The sequence below is a fragment of the Rhinoraja longicauda genome, chromosome 12 (genome assembly GCF_053455715.1).
Source record: "Rhinoraja longicauda isolate Sanriku21f chromosome 12, sRhiLon1.1, whole genome shotgun sequence".
Taxonomy (NCBI): Eukaryota; Metazoa; Chordata; class Chondrichthyes; order Rajiformes; family Arhynchobatidae; genus Rhinoraja; species Rhinoraja longicauda.
The window spans coordinates 22,940,356-22,962,022 of record NC_135964.1 but is presented as its reverse complement, the minus strand read 5'-3'; the positions used below and the strand labels follow the sequence as shown (position 1 = coordinate 22,962,022).

At 44.1% G+C, this 21,667-nt stretch overlaps 1 protein-coding gene across 2 annotated transcripts in view; it reads right to left on the bottom strand.

The window, feature by feature from the left end:
* Positions 1-10,712: 10,712 nt before the first annotated feature.
* Positions 10,713-21,667, bottom strand: part of LOC144598770 (NADPH oxidase 2-like) — a 36,274-nt gene continuing 25,319 nt past the window's right edge. For both annotated transcript variants that reach the window (XM_078409167.1, XM_078409168.1), the window contains 3 exons: positions 20,948-21,094; positions 16,603-16,727; positions 10,713-13,463 (listed from right to left, as the gene is read on the bottom strand). In XM_078409167.1, the coding sequence (XP_078265293.1) occupies positions 13,337-13,463; positions 16,603-16,727; positions 20,948-21,094 (399 nt within the window). In that variant the 3' untranslated portion in view covers positions 10,713-13,336. The remainder of the gene's footprint in view (positions 13,464-16,602; positions 16,728-20,947; positions 21,095-21,667) is intronic.

Here is a 21,667-nt window from a genome sequence, read left to right as displayed (position 1 = left end):
AGCCTACCAGGGAGAAGGCAATTCTGGATTTAGTGTTGTGTAATGATCCTGATCTGATAAGGGGACTAGAGGTAAAAGAGCCATTAGGAGGCAGTGATCACAACATGATAAGTTTTACTCTGCAAATGGAAAGGCAGAAGGGAAAATCGGAAGTGTCGGTATTACAGTATAGCAAAGGGGATTACAGAGGCATGAGGCAGGAGCTGGCCAAAATTGACTGGAAGGAGGCCCTAGCAGGGAAGATGGTAGAACAGCAATGGCAGGTATTCCTGGGAATAATGCAGAGGTTGCAGGATCAATTTATTCCAAAGAGGTGGAAAGACTCTAAGGGGAGTAAGAGACACCTGTGACTGACAAGGGAAGTCAGGGACAGCATAAAAATTAAGGAGAGGAAGTATAACATAGCAAAGAAGAGTGGGAAGACAGAGGATTGGGACTCTTTTAAAGAGCAACAAAAGTTAACTAAAAAGGCAATACGGGGAGAAAAGATGAGGTACGAGGGTAAACTAGCCAATAATATAAAGGAGGATAGCAAAAGTTTTTTTAGGTACGTGAAGAGGAAAAAAATAGTCAAGGCAAATGTGGGTCCCTTGAAGACAGAAACAGGGGAATTTATTATGGGGAACAAAGAAATGGCATACGAGTTAAACCGTTACTTTGGATCTGTCTTCACTGAGGAAGATACACACAATCTCCCAAATGTTCTAGGGGCCGGAGAACCTAGGGTGATGGAGGAACTGAAGGAAATCCACATTAGGCAGGAAATGGTTTTGGGTAGACTGATGGGACTGAAGGCTGATAAATCCCCAGGGCCTGATGGTCTGCATCCCAGGGTACTTAAGGAGGTGGCTCTAGAAATAGTGGAAGCATTGGAGATCATTTTTCAATGTTCTATAGATTCAGGATCAGTTCCTGTGGATTGGAGGATAGCAAATGTTATCCCACTTTTTAAGAAAGGAGGGAGAGAGAAAACGGGTAATTATAGACCAGTTAGTCTGACATCAGTGGTGGGGAAGATGCTGGAGTCAATTATAAAAGACGAAATTGCTGAGCATTTGGATAGCAGTAACGGGATCATTCCGAGTCAGCATGGATTTACGAAGGGGAAATCATGCTTGACAAATCTACTGGAATTTTTTGAGGATGTAACTAGGAAAATTGACAGGGGAGAGTCAGTGGATGTGGTGTACCTCGACTTTCAGAAAGCCTTCGACAAGGTCCCACATAGGAGATTAGTGGGCAAAATTAGGGCACATGGTATTGGGGGTAGGGTACTGACATGGATAGAAAATTGGTTGACAGACAGAAAGCAAAGAGTGGGGATAAATGGGGCCCTTTCGGAATGGCAGGCAGTGACCAGTGGTTCGGTGCTGGGACCCCAGCTATTTACAATATACATTAATGACTTTGACGAAGGGATTAAAAGTACCATTAGCAAATTTGCAGATGATACTAAGCTGGGGGGTAGTGTGAATTGTGAGGAAGATGCAATAAGGCTGCAGGGTGACTTGGACAGGTTGTGTGAGTGGGCGGATACATGGCAGATGCAGTTTAATGTAGATAAGTGTGAGGTTATTCACTTTGGAAGTAAGAATAGAAAGGCAGATTATTATCTGAATGGTGTCAAGTTAGGAGGAGGGGGAGTTCAACGAGATCTGGGTGTCCTAGTGCATCAGTCAATGAAAGGAAGCATGCAGGTACAGCAGGCAGTGAAGAAAGCTAATGGAATGTTGGCCTTCGTAACAAGAGGAGTTGAGTATAGGAGCAAAGAGGTCCTTCTACAGTTGTACCGGGCCCTGGTGAGACCGCACCTGGAGTACTGTGTGCAGTTTTGGTCTCCAAATTTGAGGAAGGATATTCTTGCTATGGTGGGCGTGCAGCGTAGGTTCACTAGGTTAATTCCCGGAATGGCGGGACTGTCGTATGTTGAAAGGCTGGAGCGATTGGGCTTGTATACACTGGAATTTAGAAGGATGAGGGGGGATCTTATTGAAACATATAAGATAATTAGGGGATTGGACACATTAGAGGCAGGAAACATGTTCCCAATGTTGGGGGAGTCCAGAACAAGGGGCCACAGTTTAAGAATAAGGGGTAGGCCATTTAGAACGGAGATGAGGAAGAACTTTTTCAGTCAGAGAGTGGTGAAGGTGTGGAATTCTCTGCCTCAGAAGGCAGTGGAGGCCAGTTCGTTGGATGCTTTCAAGAGAGAGCTGGATAGAGCTCTTAAGGATAGCGGAGTGAGGGGGTATGGGGAGAAGGCAGGAACGGGGTACTGATTGAGAGTGATCAGCCATGATCGCATTGAATGGCGGTGCTGGCTCGAAGGGCTGAATGGCCTACTCCTGCACCTATTGTCTATTGTCTATTGTTTTCGTCTGAGTTGAATAAAGTGATAAACGACTCAAATCTTTCTGCAGTACTCATTAAACCCGAGCTGGAAATTGAAAACTTGGGGAACGCCATCCCCCTGCGTACCCCCCCATTTCCATCACTGCTCTTGGGCCACTCTAGAACTTGGGAAATTTTGGTTGATGAAAACCAATACATCCACAATCACTATCACCTGTGGGAGTATCAAAGTAGGGAGAATTAAAAGGGGGGGAGGCACAAAGTGCTCGGGTGACTCGGCAGCATCTCTGGAGAACATGGACAGGCAATGTTTGGGTAAGGATCCTTCTTCAAACTGAAGAATGGGCCTGACCCAAAATGAGTTGCTTCTACACTTTGTGTCTTTTTTTTGTAAACCAGCATCTGCAGTTCTTTGTGTCTAGAATTAAATGGGATTAGAGTAAATGGTGCTTGATAGTTGATGCAAACCTGGTGAATTAAGGGACCTCTTTTCGTGTTGTATAACTTAATGAATTTTGATTGAAATATTATTCCGATAAAAGGTCATGGCCCTAAAATATTAATTGTTTCTCTATCCAAGGATTCTCACTGATGAACTGTACAAATCCACTCTTTCACCTTTCTTTTGGATTTCCAGCATCACCAGTACTTTCTTTCTATAGATTTACCAGTTTCTGGCATTGGGGTTTAGTTCCGTAAGTAAAATTCATTTCCTTTACATGTTCTAATTCAAAATGATACAGTAGCATGGCAAGAATGTATACTTTTACTTCTGCAATGGATCACATTGGAGACAAGTTAATGAGTGTGGTTGAGAGAATATAAGATTTAATGGAGAATAAATGCAAAATGTAAACGTTCCATGGGAGGAAAATCTTTATGTTCTCAATCTATTTACAGTACATGGTCTTTGATGCAGATAATAAATAGATTGTTAATATAACTGATTTATCCCTTAAATTTGACTGATTGCAATCAATAAATAAGTATTCTTATTCGATTTGTACCAACAAGTGTGGCACAATCGTGCAGCGGTAGAGCTACTGCCTTCCAGCACCAGAGACCCGGATTCGATCCTAACTACAGGCGCTGTCTGTACGGAGTTTATACGTTCTCCCCGTGACCACACGGGTTTTTTCCAGCTGCTCTGATTTCCTCCCACAATCCAAAGACGTACACGTTTGTAGTTAATTGGCTTCGGTAAAAATTGTAAATTGTCCATGGTGTGTCGGATAGTGTAAGTGTGCAGGGATTGCTCGTTGGCACGGAAACGATGGGCCGAAGGCCCCTTTTCCGCACTGTATCTTAACTAAACTAAAACCAAACTAAAGTCTGTTTGAGGAAGGTATTAAGAAGTAGTTAAATGTGTGGCTACATCTGTGCACAAAAAAGGAAACTTGTGCTGTTCCCCAAAAAATCATTTCCTTAAACAAGTTTTGTTCTTATGTTAATTGCTTAGTCAAGTCAAGTCAAGTCAACTTTATTTGTCACATACTTATACAAGATGTGCAGTGAAATGAAAGTGGCAACGCCTGCGGATTGTGCTAAAACTACAAAACAGAATAGAATTTATTTATTTTTAACACAAAAAATAAATTAATACAGTAAATTAAATTAGTCCCTGATGATATGAGAGTTAACAGTCCTGATGCCCTGTGGGAAGAAACTCCGTCTCATCCTCTCTGTTTTCACAGCATGACAGCGGACCTGACCGTAGCAGCTGGAACAGTCCGTTGCTGGGGTGGTAGGGGTCCTCCATAATGTTGCTGGCTCTGGATCTGCACCTCCTGATGTATAGGTCCTGCAGGGGGGCGAGTGTAGTTCCCATAGTGCATTCAGCCGAACGCACTACTCTCCGCAGAGCCTTCCTGTCCTGGGCAGAGCTGTTCCCAAACCAGATTGTGATGTTTCCGGACAAGATGCTTTCTACAGCCCCAGAGTAGAAGCACTGAAAGATCCACCGAGAGACTCTGAATTTCCTCAACTGTCTGAGGTGGTAAAGGCGCTGCCTTAGACAATAGACAATAGGTGCAGGAGTAGGCCATTTGGCCCTTCGAGCCAGCACCACCATTCATTGTGATCATGGCTGATCAGTCTCAATCAATACCCCGTTCCTGCCTTCTCCCCAAACCCCCTGACTCCGCTATCCTTAAGAGTTCTATCTAGCTCTCTCGAATGCATTCAGAGAACTGGCCTCCACTGCCTTCTGAGGCAGAGAATTCCACAGATTTACAACTCTCTGACTGAAAAGGTTTTTCCTCATCTCCGTTCTAAATGGCCTACCCTTATTCTTAAACTGTGGCCCCTGATTCTGGACTCCCCCAACATTGGGAAAATGTTTCCTGCCTCTAACTTGTCCAACCCCTTAATAATCTTATATGTTTCGATAAGATCCCCTCTCATCCTTCTAAATTCCAGTGTATACAAGCCTAGTCGCTCCAGTCTTTCAACATATGACAGTCCCGCCATTCCGGGAATTAACCTAGTAAACCTACGCTGCATGCCCTCAATAGCAAGAATATCCTTCCTCAAATTTGGAGACCAAAACTGCACACAGTACTCCAGGTGCGGTCTCACCTGGCCTTGCCTTACTCACCAATGTGGCAATGTGTGTTGTCCATGTCAGATCCTCTGTGATGTGGACTCCCAGGTATTTAAAGCTGCTCACCCTATCCACAGTAATCCCATTTATCTCCAGTGGCGTGTACGTCCTCAGATGCTGAGCCCTTCTAAAGTCTACAATCAGCTCCTTAGTTTTTGTGACATTCAAGAGGAGGCTGTTGTCCTGACACCAGAGTGCCAGATCAGCCACCTCCTCTCGGTAGGCCTTCTCATCGTTATCGGAGATTAGGCCCACCACCACAGTGTCGTCAGCAAACCTGATGATGGAGTTGGAGCTGAACCTGGCCACACTGTCATGTGTGTACAGGGAGTACAGTAGGGGGCTAAGGACGCAACCCTGGGGGGATCCTGTGTTCAGGGTGAGGGGGTTAGATGTATGTCTCTCAATCTTGACCACTTGGGGCCTGGTGGTGAGAAAGTCCAGGACCCAGGCACACAGGGGAGTGTTAAGCCCCAGTTTCAGCAGCTTCTCAGCCAGTCTGGTGGGGACTATTGTGTTGAAAGCTGAACTAAAATCAAAGAACAGCATCCTCACATAGCCCCCCTTCTGGCTGTCAAGATGAGAGAGAGCGGTGTGCAGAACCTGGGAGACCGCTTCATCCGTGGATCTGTTCGGACGGTATGCGAACTGCAGCGGGTCCATATTGCGAGGGAGGAGGGCACAGATGTGGTTCTTGATCAGCCTCTCGAAGCATTTCATGACAACCGAGGTGAGGGCCACCGGTCGATAGTCATTCAAACAAGCTGGAGAGGCATTCTTTGGCACTGGTACGATGATGGATCTTTTGAAGCATGCAGGGACCACGGACTTGGCCAAGAAGAGGTTGAATATTGTGGTGAGTACTGGAGCAAGCTGAGTAGCACAAGACTTTAGTACTCGCCCAGATATGCCATCTGGGCCTACAGCTTTCATCGTGTTCACACGCGTCAGAGCCCTCCACACGTCGTGCTCGGACACCGAGAATGTGTGCACATCCCCAGCGGTGGATCCCCCTCCAGCCTCGCTCGCCAGCGCGCTGGCGGTGTTGTTTTTAGACTTTCTTTGTTCAAAGTTTCTTCACAGTATTATTTCAGAAAGAATGGCATATCTTGACAAAATGGAGTCACAGGAAAATCAGTAAACCCATTTTAAACTGTGTACTCAGATAGACACAAAAAGCTAGAGTAACTCAGCGGGAAAGGCAGCATTTCTGGAGAGGAAATTGGTGACGTTTCGGGTTAAGACCCTTCTTCAGAGCTGAAACGTCACCCATTCCTTCTCTCCAGAGATGCTGCTTGTCCCGCTGAGTTACTCCAGCTTTTTAAGTCGATCTTCAGTTTAAACCAGCATCTGCAGCTCCTTCTTACACATTTAAACTGTGTACTATTTCTTTTCCAATGTAGCTTTTAATTCATTCACCTCCTTTTCCTCCCCAACAATCTTCTTGACCTCATTCTCAGCTGTTTTGCATAATCATAATCATACTTTATTAGCCAAGTATGTTTTGCAATATACGAGGAATTTCAATTGCCATACAGCCATACAAATACAAAGCAACAGAACACACAAAATACATTTTAACATGATCATCCATCCCAGTGATTCCTCCGCATTCCTCACTGTGATGGAAGACGAAAAAAAGTTGAGTCTCTCCCTTCTTTGTCCTCCAGCAGTCGGGGGCCTCCAACCTTCTGTTGACGAGACGACCTTATTCCCATAGGTGGCAATCGGACCTTCCTCACCGGGGCAATCAAGCTCCTGCATCGGGGGGGAATCTCAGCTCCCCCACGCCGGGCGATCTGATCCCGGGTCGGGACTAGTCGAATGTTGTGCGGCTGTTGGAGCTTCCAGACCTCGGTCTCAACCTGAGACTGTGAGCTCCTTGACGTTAAAGGAGTTCAATGTTTTACGCACCCAAAAAAAAAATATATAGTAAAGTACAGAAGGTACAGGGACAAGGGAGGCGAGGTACTGTTTTATTGTGAGGACTTGTGTACACTGACGTTTACCGAGTTTCTTGGCAGAATAAAACAAGGGGTTGTAAGCCATATGTGTAACCCTGTCAACCAATTTGCAGTTATGAAGGTGATGGTCTTGGGATCAAAAATATGATTGGCTATAATACTAATTTACCATTTGATTGCTTCCAATCCTTACTTTAGGTGCACCCCGGTCTCATTGAAATCAAATGTGAGAGGGTGAGAAACCTTCTCTGTTCTAACAGAGAACAGGTGTTACCTGCCAGATTGATGGTATTTCTTGTTCCTGTTCCTATAAAAGTCAGAACGTAGCTCTCTTCAGCACTGATTAGAGATCTCCATCTACTTGGATGAATGTAATCAGTGCTCTGCTATCCTCTTATCTGATACAACAGCACACAAAAAAACAACTTTAGAATTCAACAGTACAGAAAAGGAGTATTTCCCAATTATGCTTCCACTGGTTTCCTGCCCATTTGTTCTCAATAATGGCATGTATTCATTTATTTTATTCATTTATTTAACGTTTTGGTAGAATATGGTTCCCCCAATGCTACGAACCTTCAGATATCTTGGTCAAGTAACAATTGATTACAACAATTGATAATCAGGGAGAATAAATTTATTGCACTGTTGATCCATAAAAAATGAAAGTCCTTGGAAACTGTTTTTGTGTATTCCAGGTCTTTGAAGGTTAAGAGAAAATGAGTCGTCTTTTAAAATTTGAATCAGATACTCTAGTCTTGTTTTAGACATCAGATCAATGCACCATTTACTGAGAATTATAATGTATTTGCAACATTATAATTTCCTATACTTAACCCACACGAAGGATTTGTAGATTATAAATCCTTAAAACATTTCCTTAAGCTCCCGACCCAAAAGGTCATTTGTCCATTCGCTCCACAGATGCTGTCTGACCTATTGAGTTCTTCCAGCAGTTTTTTACCCTTTATCCTGGGAATCTATTCAGTATGCTTTTCCACACTGCCGCCAGGGCAAAGCTATCTCCTTTTAAACAAGGAGACTTAAACTGAATGCAGAACACCAATACTCCAGAGCCCTGTACAATTGTAGGAAAACATCCCCTTCCCCTTTAAAACCCAACACTTCATTTTAAAAAGTAGTGGGAGAAACCTGTAACTTAATGTTCAATTAAATGGTTATTAGGGCCTTTGGTTCACAGTCAAGCTCTTCACAGGCCAAGCCGTCCAGAGTGGCATAGCCGGTAGAGCTGCTGCATCACATGGCCAGAGATCCGGGTTCGATCCTGACCACAGATGTTGTCTGTGTGGAGTTTGCACATTCTCCCTGTGACTGCGTGGGTTTCCTCTGGGTGTTCTGGTTTCCTCTCACATACCAAATACGTGCTGGTTTACATGTTAATTGGCTTCTGTAAATTGTCTCTATGTGTAGGGAGTGGATGAGAAAGTGGGCTAACATGGAACTAATAAGAACAGGTGATCATTGGTCGGCATGGGCTGAAGGACAACTGGTAATTTTGCCTCAGCGTAATTTTGCCTCAGTGAAAATGTATCCGCTGATCCGATCTGTACATCGGTGAGACCAAGCGCAGGCTCAGCAATCGTTTCGCTGAACACCTCCACTCAGTCCGCCTAAACCTACCTGATCTCCCGGTTGCTGAGTAATTTAACTCCCCCTCCCATTCCCAATCTGACCTTTCTGTCCCGGGGCTCCTCCATTGTCAGTTAGGCTCAGCGTAAATTGGGCCTCATATTTTGCTTTGGTAGCTTACACCCCAGCGGTATGAACATTGCTTTCCCTCTCTCTCCAACCCCTCCCCCTTCCCAGATCTCCCACCAGTCTTACTGCCGCCGACTACATTCTATCTCTGTCCCGCCCACTCCCCTAACATCAGTCTGAAGCGTCTCGACCCGAAACGTCACCCATTCCTTGCCTTTCCCGCTGTGTTACTCCAGCATTTTGTGTCAACTCTGGATGTGTTCCTGTGGACTGGAGGGTAGCCAATGTAACCCCACTTTTTAAAAAAAGAGGGAGAGTGAAAATGGAGAATTATAGACCAGTTAGCCTTACATTGGTGGTGGGGAAGATGCTTGAGTCGATTATTAAAGATGTTATAACAGCGCATTTGGAAATCGGTCAAGTCAGCATGGATTTATGAAGGGGCAATCATGCTTGACTAATCTTCTGGAATTTTAAGCGAGAGTTAGATTTAGCTCTTAGGGCTAAGGGAATCAAGGGATATGGGGAAAAAGCCGGGTACTGATTTTGGATGATCAGCCATGATCATATTGAATGGTGGTGCTGGCTCAAAGGGCTGAATGGCCTACTCCTGCACCTATTTTTGTATGTTTCTATGTCACACGTAGAATGGATAAGGGAGAGCCAGTGGATGTGGTATATCTGGACTTTAAAAAAGCCTTTGACAAAATTGGAACACATGGTATTGGAGGTAGGGTATTGACATGGATAGAGAACTGGTTGGTAGACAGGAAGAGTAGGAATTAACGGGTCTTTTTCAGAATGGCAGGCAGTGACGAGTGGGGTGCCGCAAAGCTCGGTGCTGGGACCCCAGTTATTTACAATATATATTAACGATTTAGGTGAGGGAATTAAATGTGACATCTCCAAGTTTGCAGATGACACAAAGCTGGGTGGCAGTGTGAGCTGCGAGGAGGATGCTATGAGGCTGCAGGGTGACTTGGATAGGTTGGGTGAATGGGCAGATGCATGGCAGATGCAGTATAATGTGGATTAATGTGAGTGGCAAGAACAGGAAGGCAGATTATTATCTGAATGGTGTCAGATTAGGAAAAAGGAAGGTGCAACGAGACCTGGGTGTGCTTGTTGTCACTGTCACTGAAAGTAAGCATGCAGGTAGGGCATGCAGTGAAAAAAGCTAATGGCATGTTGGCCTTCATTGCGAGAGGATTCACCCAGAGAATTGTGAATTTGTGGAATTCTCTGCCACAGAAGGCAGTGGAAGTCAATCCACTGGATGTTTTCTAGAGTTAGATTTAGCTCTTAGGGCTAAAGGAATCAAGGGATATGAGGAAAAATCAGGAACGGGGTATAATTTTAGATGATCAGTCATGATCATATTGAATTACGGTGCTGGCTTGAAGGGCCGAATGGCCTACTCCTGCACCTATTTTTCTATGATTTTATGATTCTATGAGTTCCAGCCAGAGGGGAGTGTACAATATGTACGGTATTATCTAATTTGATTGGATAGCATGCAAAAACAAAGCTTTTCACTGTACACAAGTGACAATAGTAAACCTAAACCATGTTAAAGATGCAAGGGAAGGAAGTTAAGCAGGGCTGGACAGAAGAAAACTCCACAATCCTCCATAGAAAGGGTTAGCCTAGCTCATGGATACGCAAGGAACTGCAGTTGCCAGAATCATGATCAAAGCACGAAGTGCTCTAGGAATTCAATAGGTCAGGTAGTATTTGCCGAGGGAATGACCAGGCGATGTTTCGGGCATGGGCTATTCTTCAGTCTGAAAAAGGGTCCCGACCCGAAACGATGCATGTTCATTCCTTCAGCAGATGCTGCCAGATCTATTGATTATTCCAGAACTTTGTGTTTTGATGGCACAGTTCACCTGGATTCCTTTTATCTGGAAGAGATGACCGAGGATTACCTGCTATGTGTTAACACTGTAGCAAATTGTAGACAATCATATTTCCATCTTAGGTTTGTTCATCAGTTTTAAAGATTGTCTTCTCTTGTGTTGTGGAAGAACTTTATTTCAACATACCTTAATCTCTAATCATTGAGAGCACATAGTGAAAAAAATTGTTCTATTAAAGAAAATCGTTGCATATTTCTAAAAACCAATCTTGTTACCGAAAGGATTAAACAATATTTACACAGTATGTGGATATTAATACAATTAATTCAATCAAGTTGAGATTTACAGCATAATGTCAGACTATACCTTGTGGCTTATTAATACAAATGCAGCAATTTGTCCAAATGACACAAACTTTGGATACTCTTCTATTGATCTGTGGGGTTTAAATATGTCTTCAAAGATCCTGATTCCTGACTTTGTCTGATCTGATACAAAGTGAACTTTATGTACAGCTCCATCACCTTAGATGACTCCCCTCTTAGATATGGCCTGAGAAATGAGAGGGCAGATTTATACAAACAAATATCAGATGAATAGTGCTTCTGGCATCTACATTACAGACTGGACATTTTGGGTCGGGACCCTTCTTTAGTCCCAACCCGAAACATCAGCCATCCTTTTTCTCCAGAGATGACGCCTGACCCACTGAGTTACTCCAGCACTTTGTGTCTATCTTTAAAATGAATAAATACTCTGAAGACTGTGTGCAATATTTCCAAATGACAATAGACAATAGGTGCAGGAGTAGGCCATTCGGCCCTTCGAGCCAGCACCATCATTCAATGTGATCATGACTGATCATTCTCAATCAGTACCCCGTTCCTGCCTTCTCCCCATAACACCTGACTCCGCTATCCTTAAGAGCTCTATCCAGTTCCCTCTTGAAAGCATTCAGAGAACTGGCCTCCACTGCCTTCTGAGGCAGAGAATTACACAGATTTACAACTCTCTGACTGAAAAAGTTTTTCCTTAACTCTGTTCTAAATGGCCTACCCCTTATTCTTAAACTGTAGCCCCTGGTTCTGGACTCCCCCAACATTGGGAACATGTTTCCTGCCTCTAACGTGTCCAACCCCTTAATAATCTTATATGTTTCAATAAGATCCGCTCTCATCATTCTAAATTCCTGTGTATACAAGTCTAGTCGCCCCAGTCTTTCAACATACGACAGTCCCGCCATTCCGGGAATTAACCTAGTAAACCTACGCTGCACGCCCTCAATAGCAAGAATATCCTTCCTCAAATTTGGAGACCAAAACTGCACACAGTACTCCAGGTGTGGTCTCACTAGGGTCCTGTACAACTGTAGAAGGACCTCTTTGCTCCTATACTCAACGCCTCTTGTTATGAAGGCCAACATTCCATTGGCTTTCTTCACTGCCGGCTGTACCTGCATGCTTCTTTTCAATGACTGATGTACTAGGACACCCAGATCTCGTTGTATGTCCTCTTTTCCTAACTTGACACCATTCAGATAATAATCTGCCTTCCTATTCTTACCACCAAAGTGGATAACCTCACACTTATCCACATTAAACTGCATCTGCCATGCATCCGCCCACTCACACAGCCTGTCCAAGTCACCCTGCAACCTCATAACATCTTCTGCACAGTTCACACTGCCACCCAGCTTTGTGTCATCTACAAATTTGCTAATGTTACTTTTAATCCCTTCATCCAAGCCATTAATGTATATTGTAAATAGTGTGGTCCCAGCACCGAGCCTTGCAGTACCCCACTAGTCACTGCCTGCCATTCTGAAAGGGACCCATTTATCCCCACTGTTTGCATGGGGTAATGACAGAAATTTGCAGTGCATGGGGTCTAGGCAGTGTTATTTGAAGATCATTGATACCATATTGGAAATGGGATTGTTATACATGATATGATGATTTTTTAATGTAATTTTCCTTCTGTCCTTTTGACTGATCTGCCTCTCATAAGGACACGAATAATGTGCAACTGGTGCAATAGAAAATAATTTTTGATCTGTATTTTATCCCATATGGAGCAATTTGCATTTATATTTTAATTGGGATTCATATTTGGGTTTAGTTTAGTTTATTTTGGAGATGCAGCACGGAAACAGGCCCTTCGGCCCACCAGATCCGCGCCGACCAGCGATCCCCGCACATTAACACCAACCTACACACACTAGGGACAATTTACATTTATACCAAGCCAATTAACCTATAATCCTGTGTGTCTTTGGAGTGTGGGAGGAAACCGAAGACCTCGGAGAAAACCCACGTGGTCAGAGGGAGAAAGTACAATCTCCGTAAAGACAGCACCTGTAGGCTGGATTGAGCCCGAGTCTCTGGCGCTGTAAGCGCTGTAAGGCAGAAACTCTACCGCTGCATCACCATACCACCCCTTGAATTTATCTAGAGATCCATAAATTTCTACAGACAATGACAGCCCAAATAAACATGTACACTTCAAATGCACAAACCATAATCAGATTGAATTCCATACCCTGATACAATATTTCACAGGACCATGAGTCTAGGTTTAGGTGCTCAGTAATGTGCAGCCAAGCATCTTAAGTTGTGATTATTTTCAAGTATATTACATAGAGATAATGAGGATTCTGGAACTATGATTTAAAAGGTTTTAGTTTGGGATATAAACCCAAGCCTAAAACAAACAAAAGACTAGATATGAGCTATTTTAAGAACAATGTGTAAATATAACTGTAGGGTTTTGCCATTTGGGGAGGCCCATTGTTAAAAGTTAAACCCTGCTCTGGACTCGGTAGTAAAATATTAGTGCCAGAACTAAAAGTTTTCCTTATTAAAGATAAAGTGAACTCCTCTTGGATCACCAGATGAATGGGCACTGCTCATCCTATTTAGGGTTTTCGCTAGAGATGCTGGCCCACAGAGGAAGACTCCCACATTGGTGCTGTAAAATAAAAATTAAAATCAGTAACTTATCTATATACTAAAACTCTAATTTGTTTGTTTGTTTGTTCCTGAACTATAGCCAAAACAGTACACGATAGAGCGACAATTTTAGGCCCATCTTACTCACCGTCGTCCCTTTGGTGCTAATGGAAGAAGTTTCATTGAAATCGGTGTTGTATGTTTAAAGTTATTCACATTTTAAAGTTTAAATCTATCTCCTAGGGAGGAGGTTGGAGGGAGGGAGAGAGGGGGGTGGAGGGAGGGGGAGGATAGGGGGGGTTGAGGGGGATGGAGTGGGGGGAGGGGGAGGAGGGAGAAGGGCGGGGGGGACGGGGGGAGAGGGGAGGAGGGGGAGAAGAGGGTGCTGCACCAATGCAGGAGAGGTTTGGGCCCAATGGGTTCACTTGGTTTCTTAATAAATATGGAGACACAAGGAACTGCAGACGTTGGTTTTATAAAAAGACATAAAGAGATGGAGTAACTCAGCAGGTCTGACAGCATCTCTAGACAAGAAGGATAGGGGGATGGTTCGGGCCGGGACCCTTCTTCAGTCTGAACATTGAAGAGGGGATCTGACCCGAAACTTTGCCTATCCATATTGGCCTGAGATGCTGCCTGACCTGCTGAGTTATTTTAGCATGTTGTGTCCTTTTTTAAAAAAAAACTCATATTTTTTCCAATTGGACTGTTACTTTTCTGCATTAAATTCAATTAGGACAGAAATTCAATTCTCAAAACAAGATCAAGTATTAATGCATTCCTGTTCTTTTACTGCCCTGAAAGTGCAGAAAATATATCTAAATTAAGGATGTCAGAAAACCTGTGAGAGAGAAGCAGTCTTAACATTTCAGCTTAATTACCTTTGGTCAGACTTGGGGGCAGTGGGGGAAAAAGTGTCCCTCAACATGTGATAAGTATAAAGTAATGTGGGGAAGGGAGGAAGGGAACAGGGGTAGGAACAGTATGAAAGGCTGGTCATGGGGTGGAGGGAAGGGGAGGTTAAAGGGCAACTCACGAAACTGCAGACGCTGGAATCTTGAGCAAATTACAAAGTGCTGGAGGAACTCAAGAGTCTGTGGAGAGAATAGTTAGGTGACGTTTTGGGTCAGGGCCCTCTTCAGACTGATTAAATGTTGAAGGGCAATATGAATAATGACGTATGACAAAACTAGGCTGGTAATAACACATTAAACAAAGGTTGTGTCCAGAAGAGGTGGAATTAGAAACAGGAAAATGCAGCCGTGTGAAAGATTGAGGCCATTGAATCTCCGGAGCTCAGCGTTGAGGAGAGTGCAGGTGCTAGAGAATAAGACCTGAATAGGGCTAAAGCCATGCGCACACAAGAGTGACAAGAGTGGTTTCCAATTGTTGTACACCACTGTCTGAGAGCCCTCTGCTTCCTCCTTCAATCAAAGGGCCGAACAGTCCTCCCATTTACCAGCACCCTCCTATAGACAATAGACAATAGACAATAGGTGCAGGAGGAGGCCATTCAGCCCTTCGAGCCAGCACCGCCATTCAATGCGATCATGGCTGATCACTCTCAATCAGTACCCCGTTCCTGCCTTCTCCCCATACCCCCTCACTCCGCTATCCTTAAGAGCTCTATCCAGCTCTCTCTTGAAAGCATCCAACGAACTGGCCTCCACTGCCTTCTGAGGCAGAGAATTCCACACCTTCACCACCCTCTGACTGAAAAAGTTCTTCCTCATCTCCGTTCTAATTCTTCCTCATCTCCGTTCTAATTCTTCCTCATCTCCATCTATGTTTAATTTACAGGCCCTTTGGCCCACCGAGTCCGTGCCAACCAGTGATTTCACCGAACTCTAGCACTTTCCTACACACTAGTGACAGTTTACAATTTTCTTTACCGAAGCCAACTAACCTACAAACCTGTATATCTTTGAAATGTGGGAGGAAACCTAAGCTCCCGGAGAAAACCCATGCGGTCACAGGGAGAACGTGGTCAGGATCGAACCTGGATCTCTGGTACTGTAAGGTAGCAACTCTACCGCTGTGCCACTGTGCCACTCTAATTTGTCTCATTGAACAAATTCTATTTTTGACTCAATATATTTCCTTCAATAGACAATAGGTGCAGGAGGAGGCCATTCGGCCCTTCGAGCCAGCACCGCCATTCAATGTGATCATGGCTGATCATTCTCAATCAATACCCCGTTCCTGCCTTCTCCCCATACCCCCTGACATCGCTATCCTTAAGAGCTCTATCTAGCTCTCTCTTGAATGCATTCAGAGAATTGGCCTCCACTGCCTTCTGAGGCAGAGAATTCCACAGATTCACAACTCTCTGACTGAAAAAGTTTTTCCTCATCTCAGTTCTAAATGGCCTACCCCTTATTCTTAAACTGTGGCCCCTTGTTCTGGACTCCCCCAACATTGGGAACATGTTTCCTGCCTCTAACGTGTCCAACCCCTTAATAATCTTATACCTTAATCAAATGAAGGGCATCAGGATGGCCCTGCACGTGGCCCAATTGCACCTTCCTTCTGTTGGATCTTTGGAGCATTCTTTATTTCAATGAAATGAAAGGATCAAATGTGCATTCTCTCTCTCTGCTGCCTGCAGCTGGCCCTGGAGCAGTGAGTAGCTCACATATCGATGTCTAACCAGTGAAGTGGAGAATCGAACTGTTTTAATTTAAGCAAGCATCAACATCTTGTGTCAATAAAGAGTAGAAACCAAAGCAGCAGTAAAAAGGATTGTGTCATCAATCCATTTAGTGTAGAGCTACAGCAAGGAAACAGGCACTACGGCCCATTGAGTCCATTCAACACTAGTTCACACTAGTTTGATGTTATCCCACTTTCAAATCCACTCCCAACACACTAGGGGGCAATTTACAGAGGGCCAATTAACTGACCAACTAGCAAGTCTTCGGGATGTGGGAGGAAACCCACACGGTCACAGGGAGAACGTGCAAACTCCATATGGTTTGCACCAGCACCCTAGGTCAGGATCGAACAGGGGTCTCTGGCACTGTAAGGCAACGCTCTCCCAACTGCACCACTGTGCAACCATTTCATAGAAAACTCTTACACTTCGCTGAATTTAAAAACATGTTAACAATAAAGTGGATCAGCTCCTCAGACTCAGCTGCGTTTCCACCTATTCCTACCTTGGATGGTTGTTTGCAATGTTTCTGAATTCAGTGTCCCAGTTTGGCCTCCCGTACAAAGTCTTTTGCTTGAGTCCGGTGATGACATCAGTCTGGGCTTCGTGGTGCATGGCAAAGTGAGTTGCCTAAAGGTGGTGAAAGTAAGATTTCATCTTAATTAGCAAGTGTCACTAAATCAAACAACAGCGTGATTATCCAACAATATACACTTGGCTAACACTAATGCAGTAACGCACGAGAAAGTCAATTAATAGACTTATGAGGATTGATCATTCTATCAGTGATACAATTCAATAAGGCAGGTTAAAGGTCAAATTATATTTTATTTGGTCAAAATAGTAAAGAGTATGCGGATATAAATTGGTCGGCACAGCGGCATAACAGCAGAGCTGGTGTCTCACAATGCCAGAGACCCGGGTTGAAACCTGACTATGGGTGCTGTCTGTGCGGAGTTTGTACATTCTCCCTGTGACTGCCTGTGTTTTCTTTGGGTGCTCCGGTTTCCTCTCACATTCCAAGATGTCCAAATTTGTAGGTCTCTAAATTGCCCCTAGTGTGTAGGATACGAAACTGGAATAACATAGAACTAGTGCGGGTCGGCCTGGACTCAGTCGGCCGAAGGACCTGTTTCCACACTGTATCTCTAAACTAAAATTGGGGAGCTTATCGAAACGTATAAGATTATTAAGGGGTTGGACACGTTAGAGGCAGGAAACATGTTCCCAATGTTGGGGGAGTCCAGAACAAGGGGCCACAGTTTAAGAATAAGGGGTAGGCCATTTAGAACTGAGATGAGGAAAAACTTTTTCAGTCAGAGAGTTGTGAATCTGTGGAATTCACTGCCTCAGAAGGCAGTGGAGGCCAATTCTCTGAATGCATTCAAGAGAGAGCTAGATAGAGCTCTTAAGGATAGCGATGTCAGGGGGTATGGGGAGAAGGCAGGAACGGGGTACTGATTGAGAATGATCAGCCATGATCACATTGAATGGCGGTGCTGGCTCGAATGGCTGAATGGCCTCCTCCTGCGCCTATTGGTGGCACAGCGGTAGAGTTGCTGCCTTACAGCGAATGCAGTGCCGGAGATTCAGGTTCGATCCTGACTATGGGCGCCTTCTGTACGGAGTTTGTACGTTCTCCCCGTGACCTGCGTGGGTTTTCTCCGAGATCTTCGGTTTCCTCCCACACTCCAAAGACGTACAGGTATGTAGGTTAATTGGCTGGGCAAATGTGAAAATTGTCCCTAGTGTGAGGTGTTAATGTGCGGGGATCGCTGGGCGGCGCGGACCCGGTGGGCCAAAGGGCCTGTTTGTGCACTGTATCTCTAAATCTAAAAAATCTAAGGAGTGTTAGCTGTCAGATTTTTCTCATGATGGATATAAAGTTTTATAAAGTCAGTGGCATTGCACCAGTCTTTCTATTTTATACTACCCTGAGTATAATCTGGGAGGTCCCTTTAAGACCCGACATCTCCTAATATGTACAAAGATGCACCGTGAGGTCAATAATATCTGAAGATAAAGACATGTTTGAAAGGGTGCAGCATTTTCAGTGAGAGGTAGGGAATGGGTAAAATTATGGAGCCAATGTCATGTGTATGAAAGAAAATCTGAGGTGCAGCTGAGCTGCATGTAAGAAGCTGAATAAAATAGGAAGCATTGGATCTCAAAGCATCAAGGAGAGCAGTGGATGGGAGCAAAGGTTTTGTTCAGGAAGAGAGATGACCTACTAAAGACTTCAAACACTGCATTCATTCTGTTTGATATAAGAAGCTGAATGAGTTGGTTTTGTTGTGTTGATTGCTTGAAAGTCATATACTGTAGAAATCAAGGCAGCAAAGTGGCACAAAGCAGAGGAATTATAAGCAAAATACAAAATGCTGGAGGCAGCAGCTCAGGTAGCATCTGTGGAGGGAATGGACAGGCGGCCTTTCGAGTCAGGACCCTTCTTCAGACTGATTGCAGTCGGGGGGAAAAAGCTGGAAAAGTGGTGGAGGCGGGACAAAACCTGGCAAGTGATAGGTGGATACAGGTGAGCGGTGGGGGGGGGGGGGGGGCTTGATTGACCGATGGATGGAGTAGGTGACAAAGGCTAGTGGTGAAAAGGAGACAAGGTTGCCAGATAAGGAAGGAGGAGTGAAATGTAAAGTCAGAGGAAGGCATATACTGTAAGTGGAAGGGGACAGAGTGGGGCTAAAGGGGAATTTATAATGATGGCAAACGAAAAATAAGAGTAAAGGTTAGCAAGTAACTTAAATGGGAAGCCAATAATCCATTATCACTATGGCAGTGAAGGTATAGTTAGAGTAATATAAAATGGAAGCAAAAGGGTCTGTTTATAGTTAAAGCCTTGTGATAGTTGAGTCTGAAGAAGGGTCGTGACCCAAAATGCCACCTATCAATATTCAATATTCCGTATTCAGGAAGGATAGACAGACAGGAAGAGGAGGTGGGGTGGCATTGCTGGTTTAAGAGGTGATTAGTGCAATAGCAAGGAGAGACAGTTTGGATGCTGTAGAATCGGTATGGGTAGAAGTGCGAAATAGCCAAGGGCAGAAAACGCCTGTTGGAGTTGTGTACAGACCACCAAACAGCAGTAGGGAGGTTGGGGATAACATCAAGCAGGAAATTAGGGATGCGTGTAGCAAAGGAGCAGCAGTTATCATGGGTGACTTTAATCTACATATAGATTGGGCCTACAAAATTGGTAACAGTGCTGAGGAGGAGGGTTTCCTGTAATGTATACGGAAGTTTTTTTGAACCAATATGTAGAAGAACTGACTAGAGGGCAGGCCATCCCAGGCTGGGGATTGTGTAATGAGGAAGGATTAGTTAGCAATCTTGTTGTGCAACAGTGACTATAATATGGTGCAATTACAGTGGAGCAGAAAGGTTGAATGGGTAAAATTAAAAGAGATATTGAAAATGCTGAGAGTATTTTTGACTGTGTGAGTGGGGAAACTTCTGGCAGATGCAAGGAACTGCAGATGCTAGTTGATACAAAAAACCCCCCACAAATTGCTGGAGTAACTCAGTGGGTCAGGCAGTATCTTTGGAGAACATGGATAGGTGATTTTTATCCCCCCACTCTGCCCCCATAACCCTGTAAGTTAATTTTCCTCATGGGCCCTTCCAAGTTCCTGCCAAAATCAATCCACGGTTCATTGCAATGTGTCTCGTAACTGTGATGCAATCAAAGCATTTCCCCCGTGCGAAAAGCTTCTTCAAGATGTGTTTTTTAATAAATTTGTGGTGTAACATTTAGCAGGTTGTGGCAGTTGGTTGAATGACTAGAAACTTTCAATTCTGTAACATTTGGGGAAGTGTGGAGTTGCTAATGACTTGAAAATCAGAACGCAGCTCAAATCAGATCAGCAGAACTGGCTTGGGTCAATGTTTTTGCATTTGTTTGGACAACACCCAAGGGCATTTAAAAAATGCTAATCTGCACGTAATATTAACATAGAGAGAACTCAGCAGCACAAATTGCTTCCAACAGTAAGAAAATCTAAATACCTGAAAGTTAAAGTTTAATATGATGAATTATGCAATGGCTTTGTATCACAGTAGAAGAAAAATGCTTGTTAATTTGTATATATTGCCAGATTACTTCAGAATGGGGATCACAATTGGAGCCCTAGCTGTACTTTGCTTAGGCTCAGGATCTGCAAGTGTAACCAATGTGATCTGACAGATATTGGTCCATTTAGTATGAACTAGGCATCAATTCGTGATCAGTTTCTGTTGTGTGGCCAGCACCAGGCAATTAATCGAGCCCCATCCCACCCCCCCTCTTTCCTTCCTGCCCATCCCCTCCCCCTCCCCTGAAAACTGGCTGACCCCTCCACTTGTACCGTTTACAAAGGATACACAATTCACACCTTTACTATCTCTGAGTTTAACAATTTGCAACTCTTTATCCTCTCGGGCTCATACCTATCTCTTCAAATCTGGCCCTCAAAGAAAAATCTGGCCAACAAATAGCCCCCTCGCTTGTGTTCACCTATTACCAGCTATACTCTGCCCTGCCCATCCTCTCTCCCAGCTTTCTTTTCCACCTCCCCCCCCCCACTCCCACCCTGCCTGCAATCAGTCTGAAGAAGGGTTCCACCACAAAACGTCACCCATCCACATTCTCCAGGGATGCTACCTGACCCACTGAGTTACTCCAGCACTTTGTGTCTATCAGTGAACCTTCTTGTCACTCTTGCAAGCTTTATTCTCTGCAGATTGACTGTTACATAAGCCAAGGAAGAGCTAAACCAAATTCCAGATCTGTGTTTTTTTTCCATCAAGCTTTCTAGGATAATGACTGCAGTTTGAGTTTGGTAAAAGTAATAAATGATCACCTGGTTTTCATCCCACCCGGTGAGATAAATGTTGTAGCTCAAGAAGTTGGAATTGCCTCTCTCAAGCGTTTGAGACTCGACGGATTGAAGGAGGTCAGCAAACCACTCAAAAGCACTTGTTTCTCGGCAGAGCCAGTAGAAATAGATCTAAGAAAAATTAATAGTATCAAATTTACTCGTGTCAAGTGCTGTATTGCCATATGTCCAAATGGAACAAGGAAATTCTTACTATTATTTGCGGCAGCATAACAGATATGCAAACACGTGTATGAGTATGTGTGTGCATATATATGTATATGTATATATATATATATATATATATAGACACACAGATATATATATGCATGTATGCGGGTATGTGTGCATATAAACATACATAAAACCACCTCAGTAACTGCAATGCAGTTTGTCTTCTGTGGCATTATTATCCTAAATTATCTATATAATTTCTACCAGCTATCCCTTTTCCCGATCCACATTAGAATTTTTTTTCATCCAACACCTTTATATGTTTACCGCATTCATCGTCATTTATTGGAGATCAAAGGTGCCGGTTGATACACCACTGAAGTGGCCATAGACCAGGGCGGCTCAGTGATACAGTGGGTAGAACTCCCTCCTCACAGCACAGGAGACCCGGGTTCGATACTGACCTCCGAGTGCTGCTGTGTGGAGTTTGCATGTTCTCCCTGTGACCTTGTGGGTTTCCAGGCACTCCGG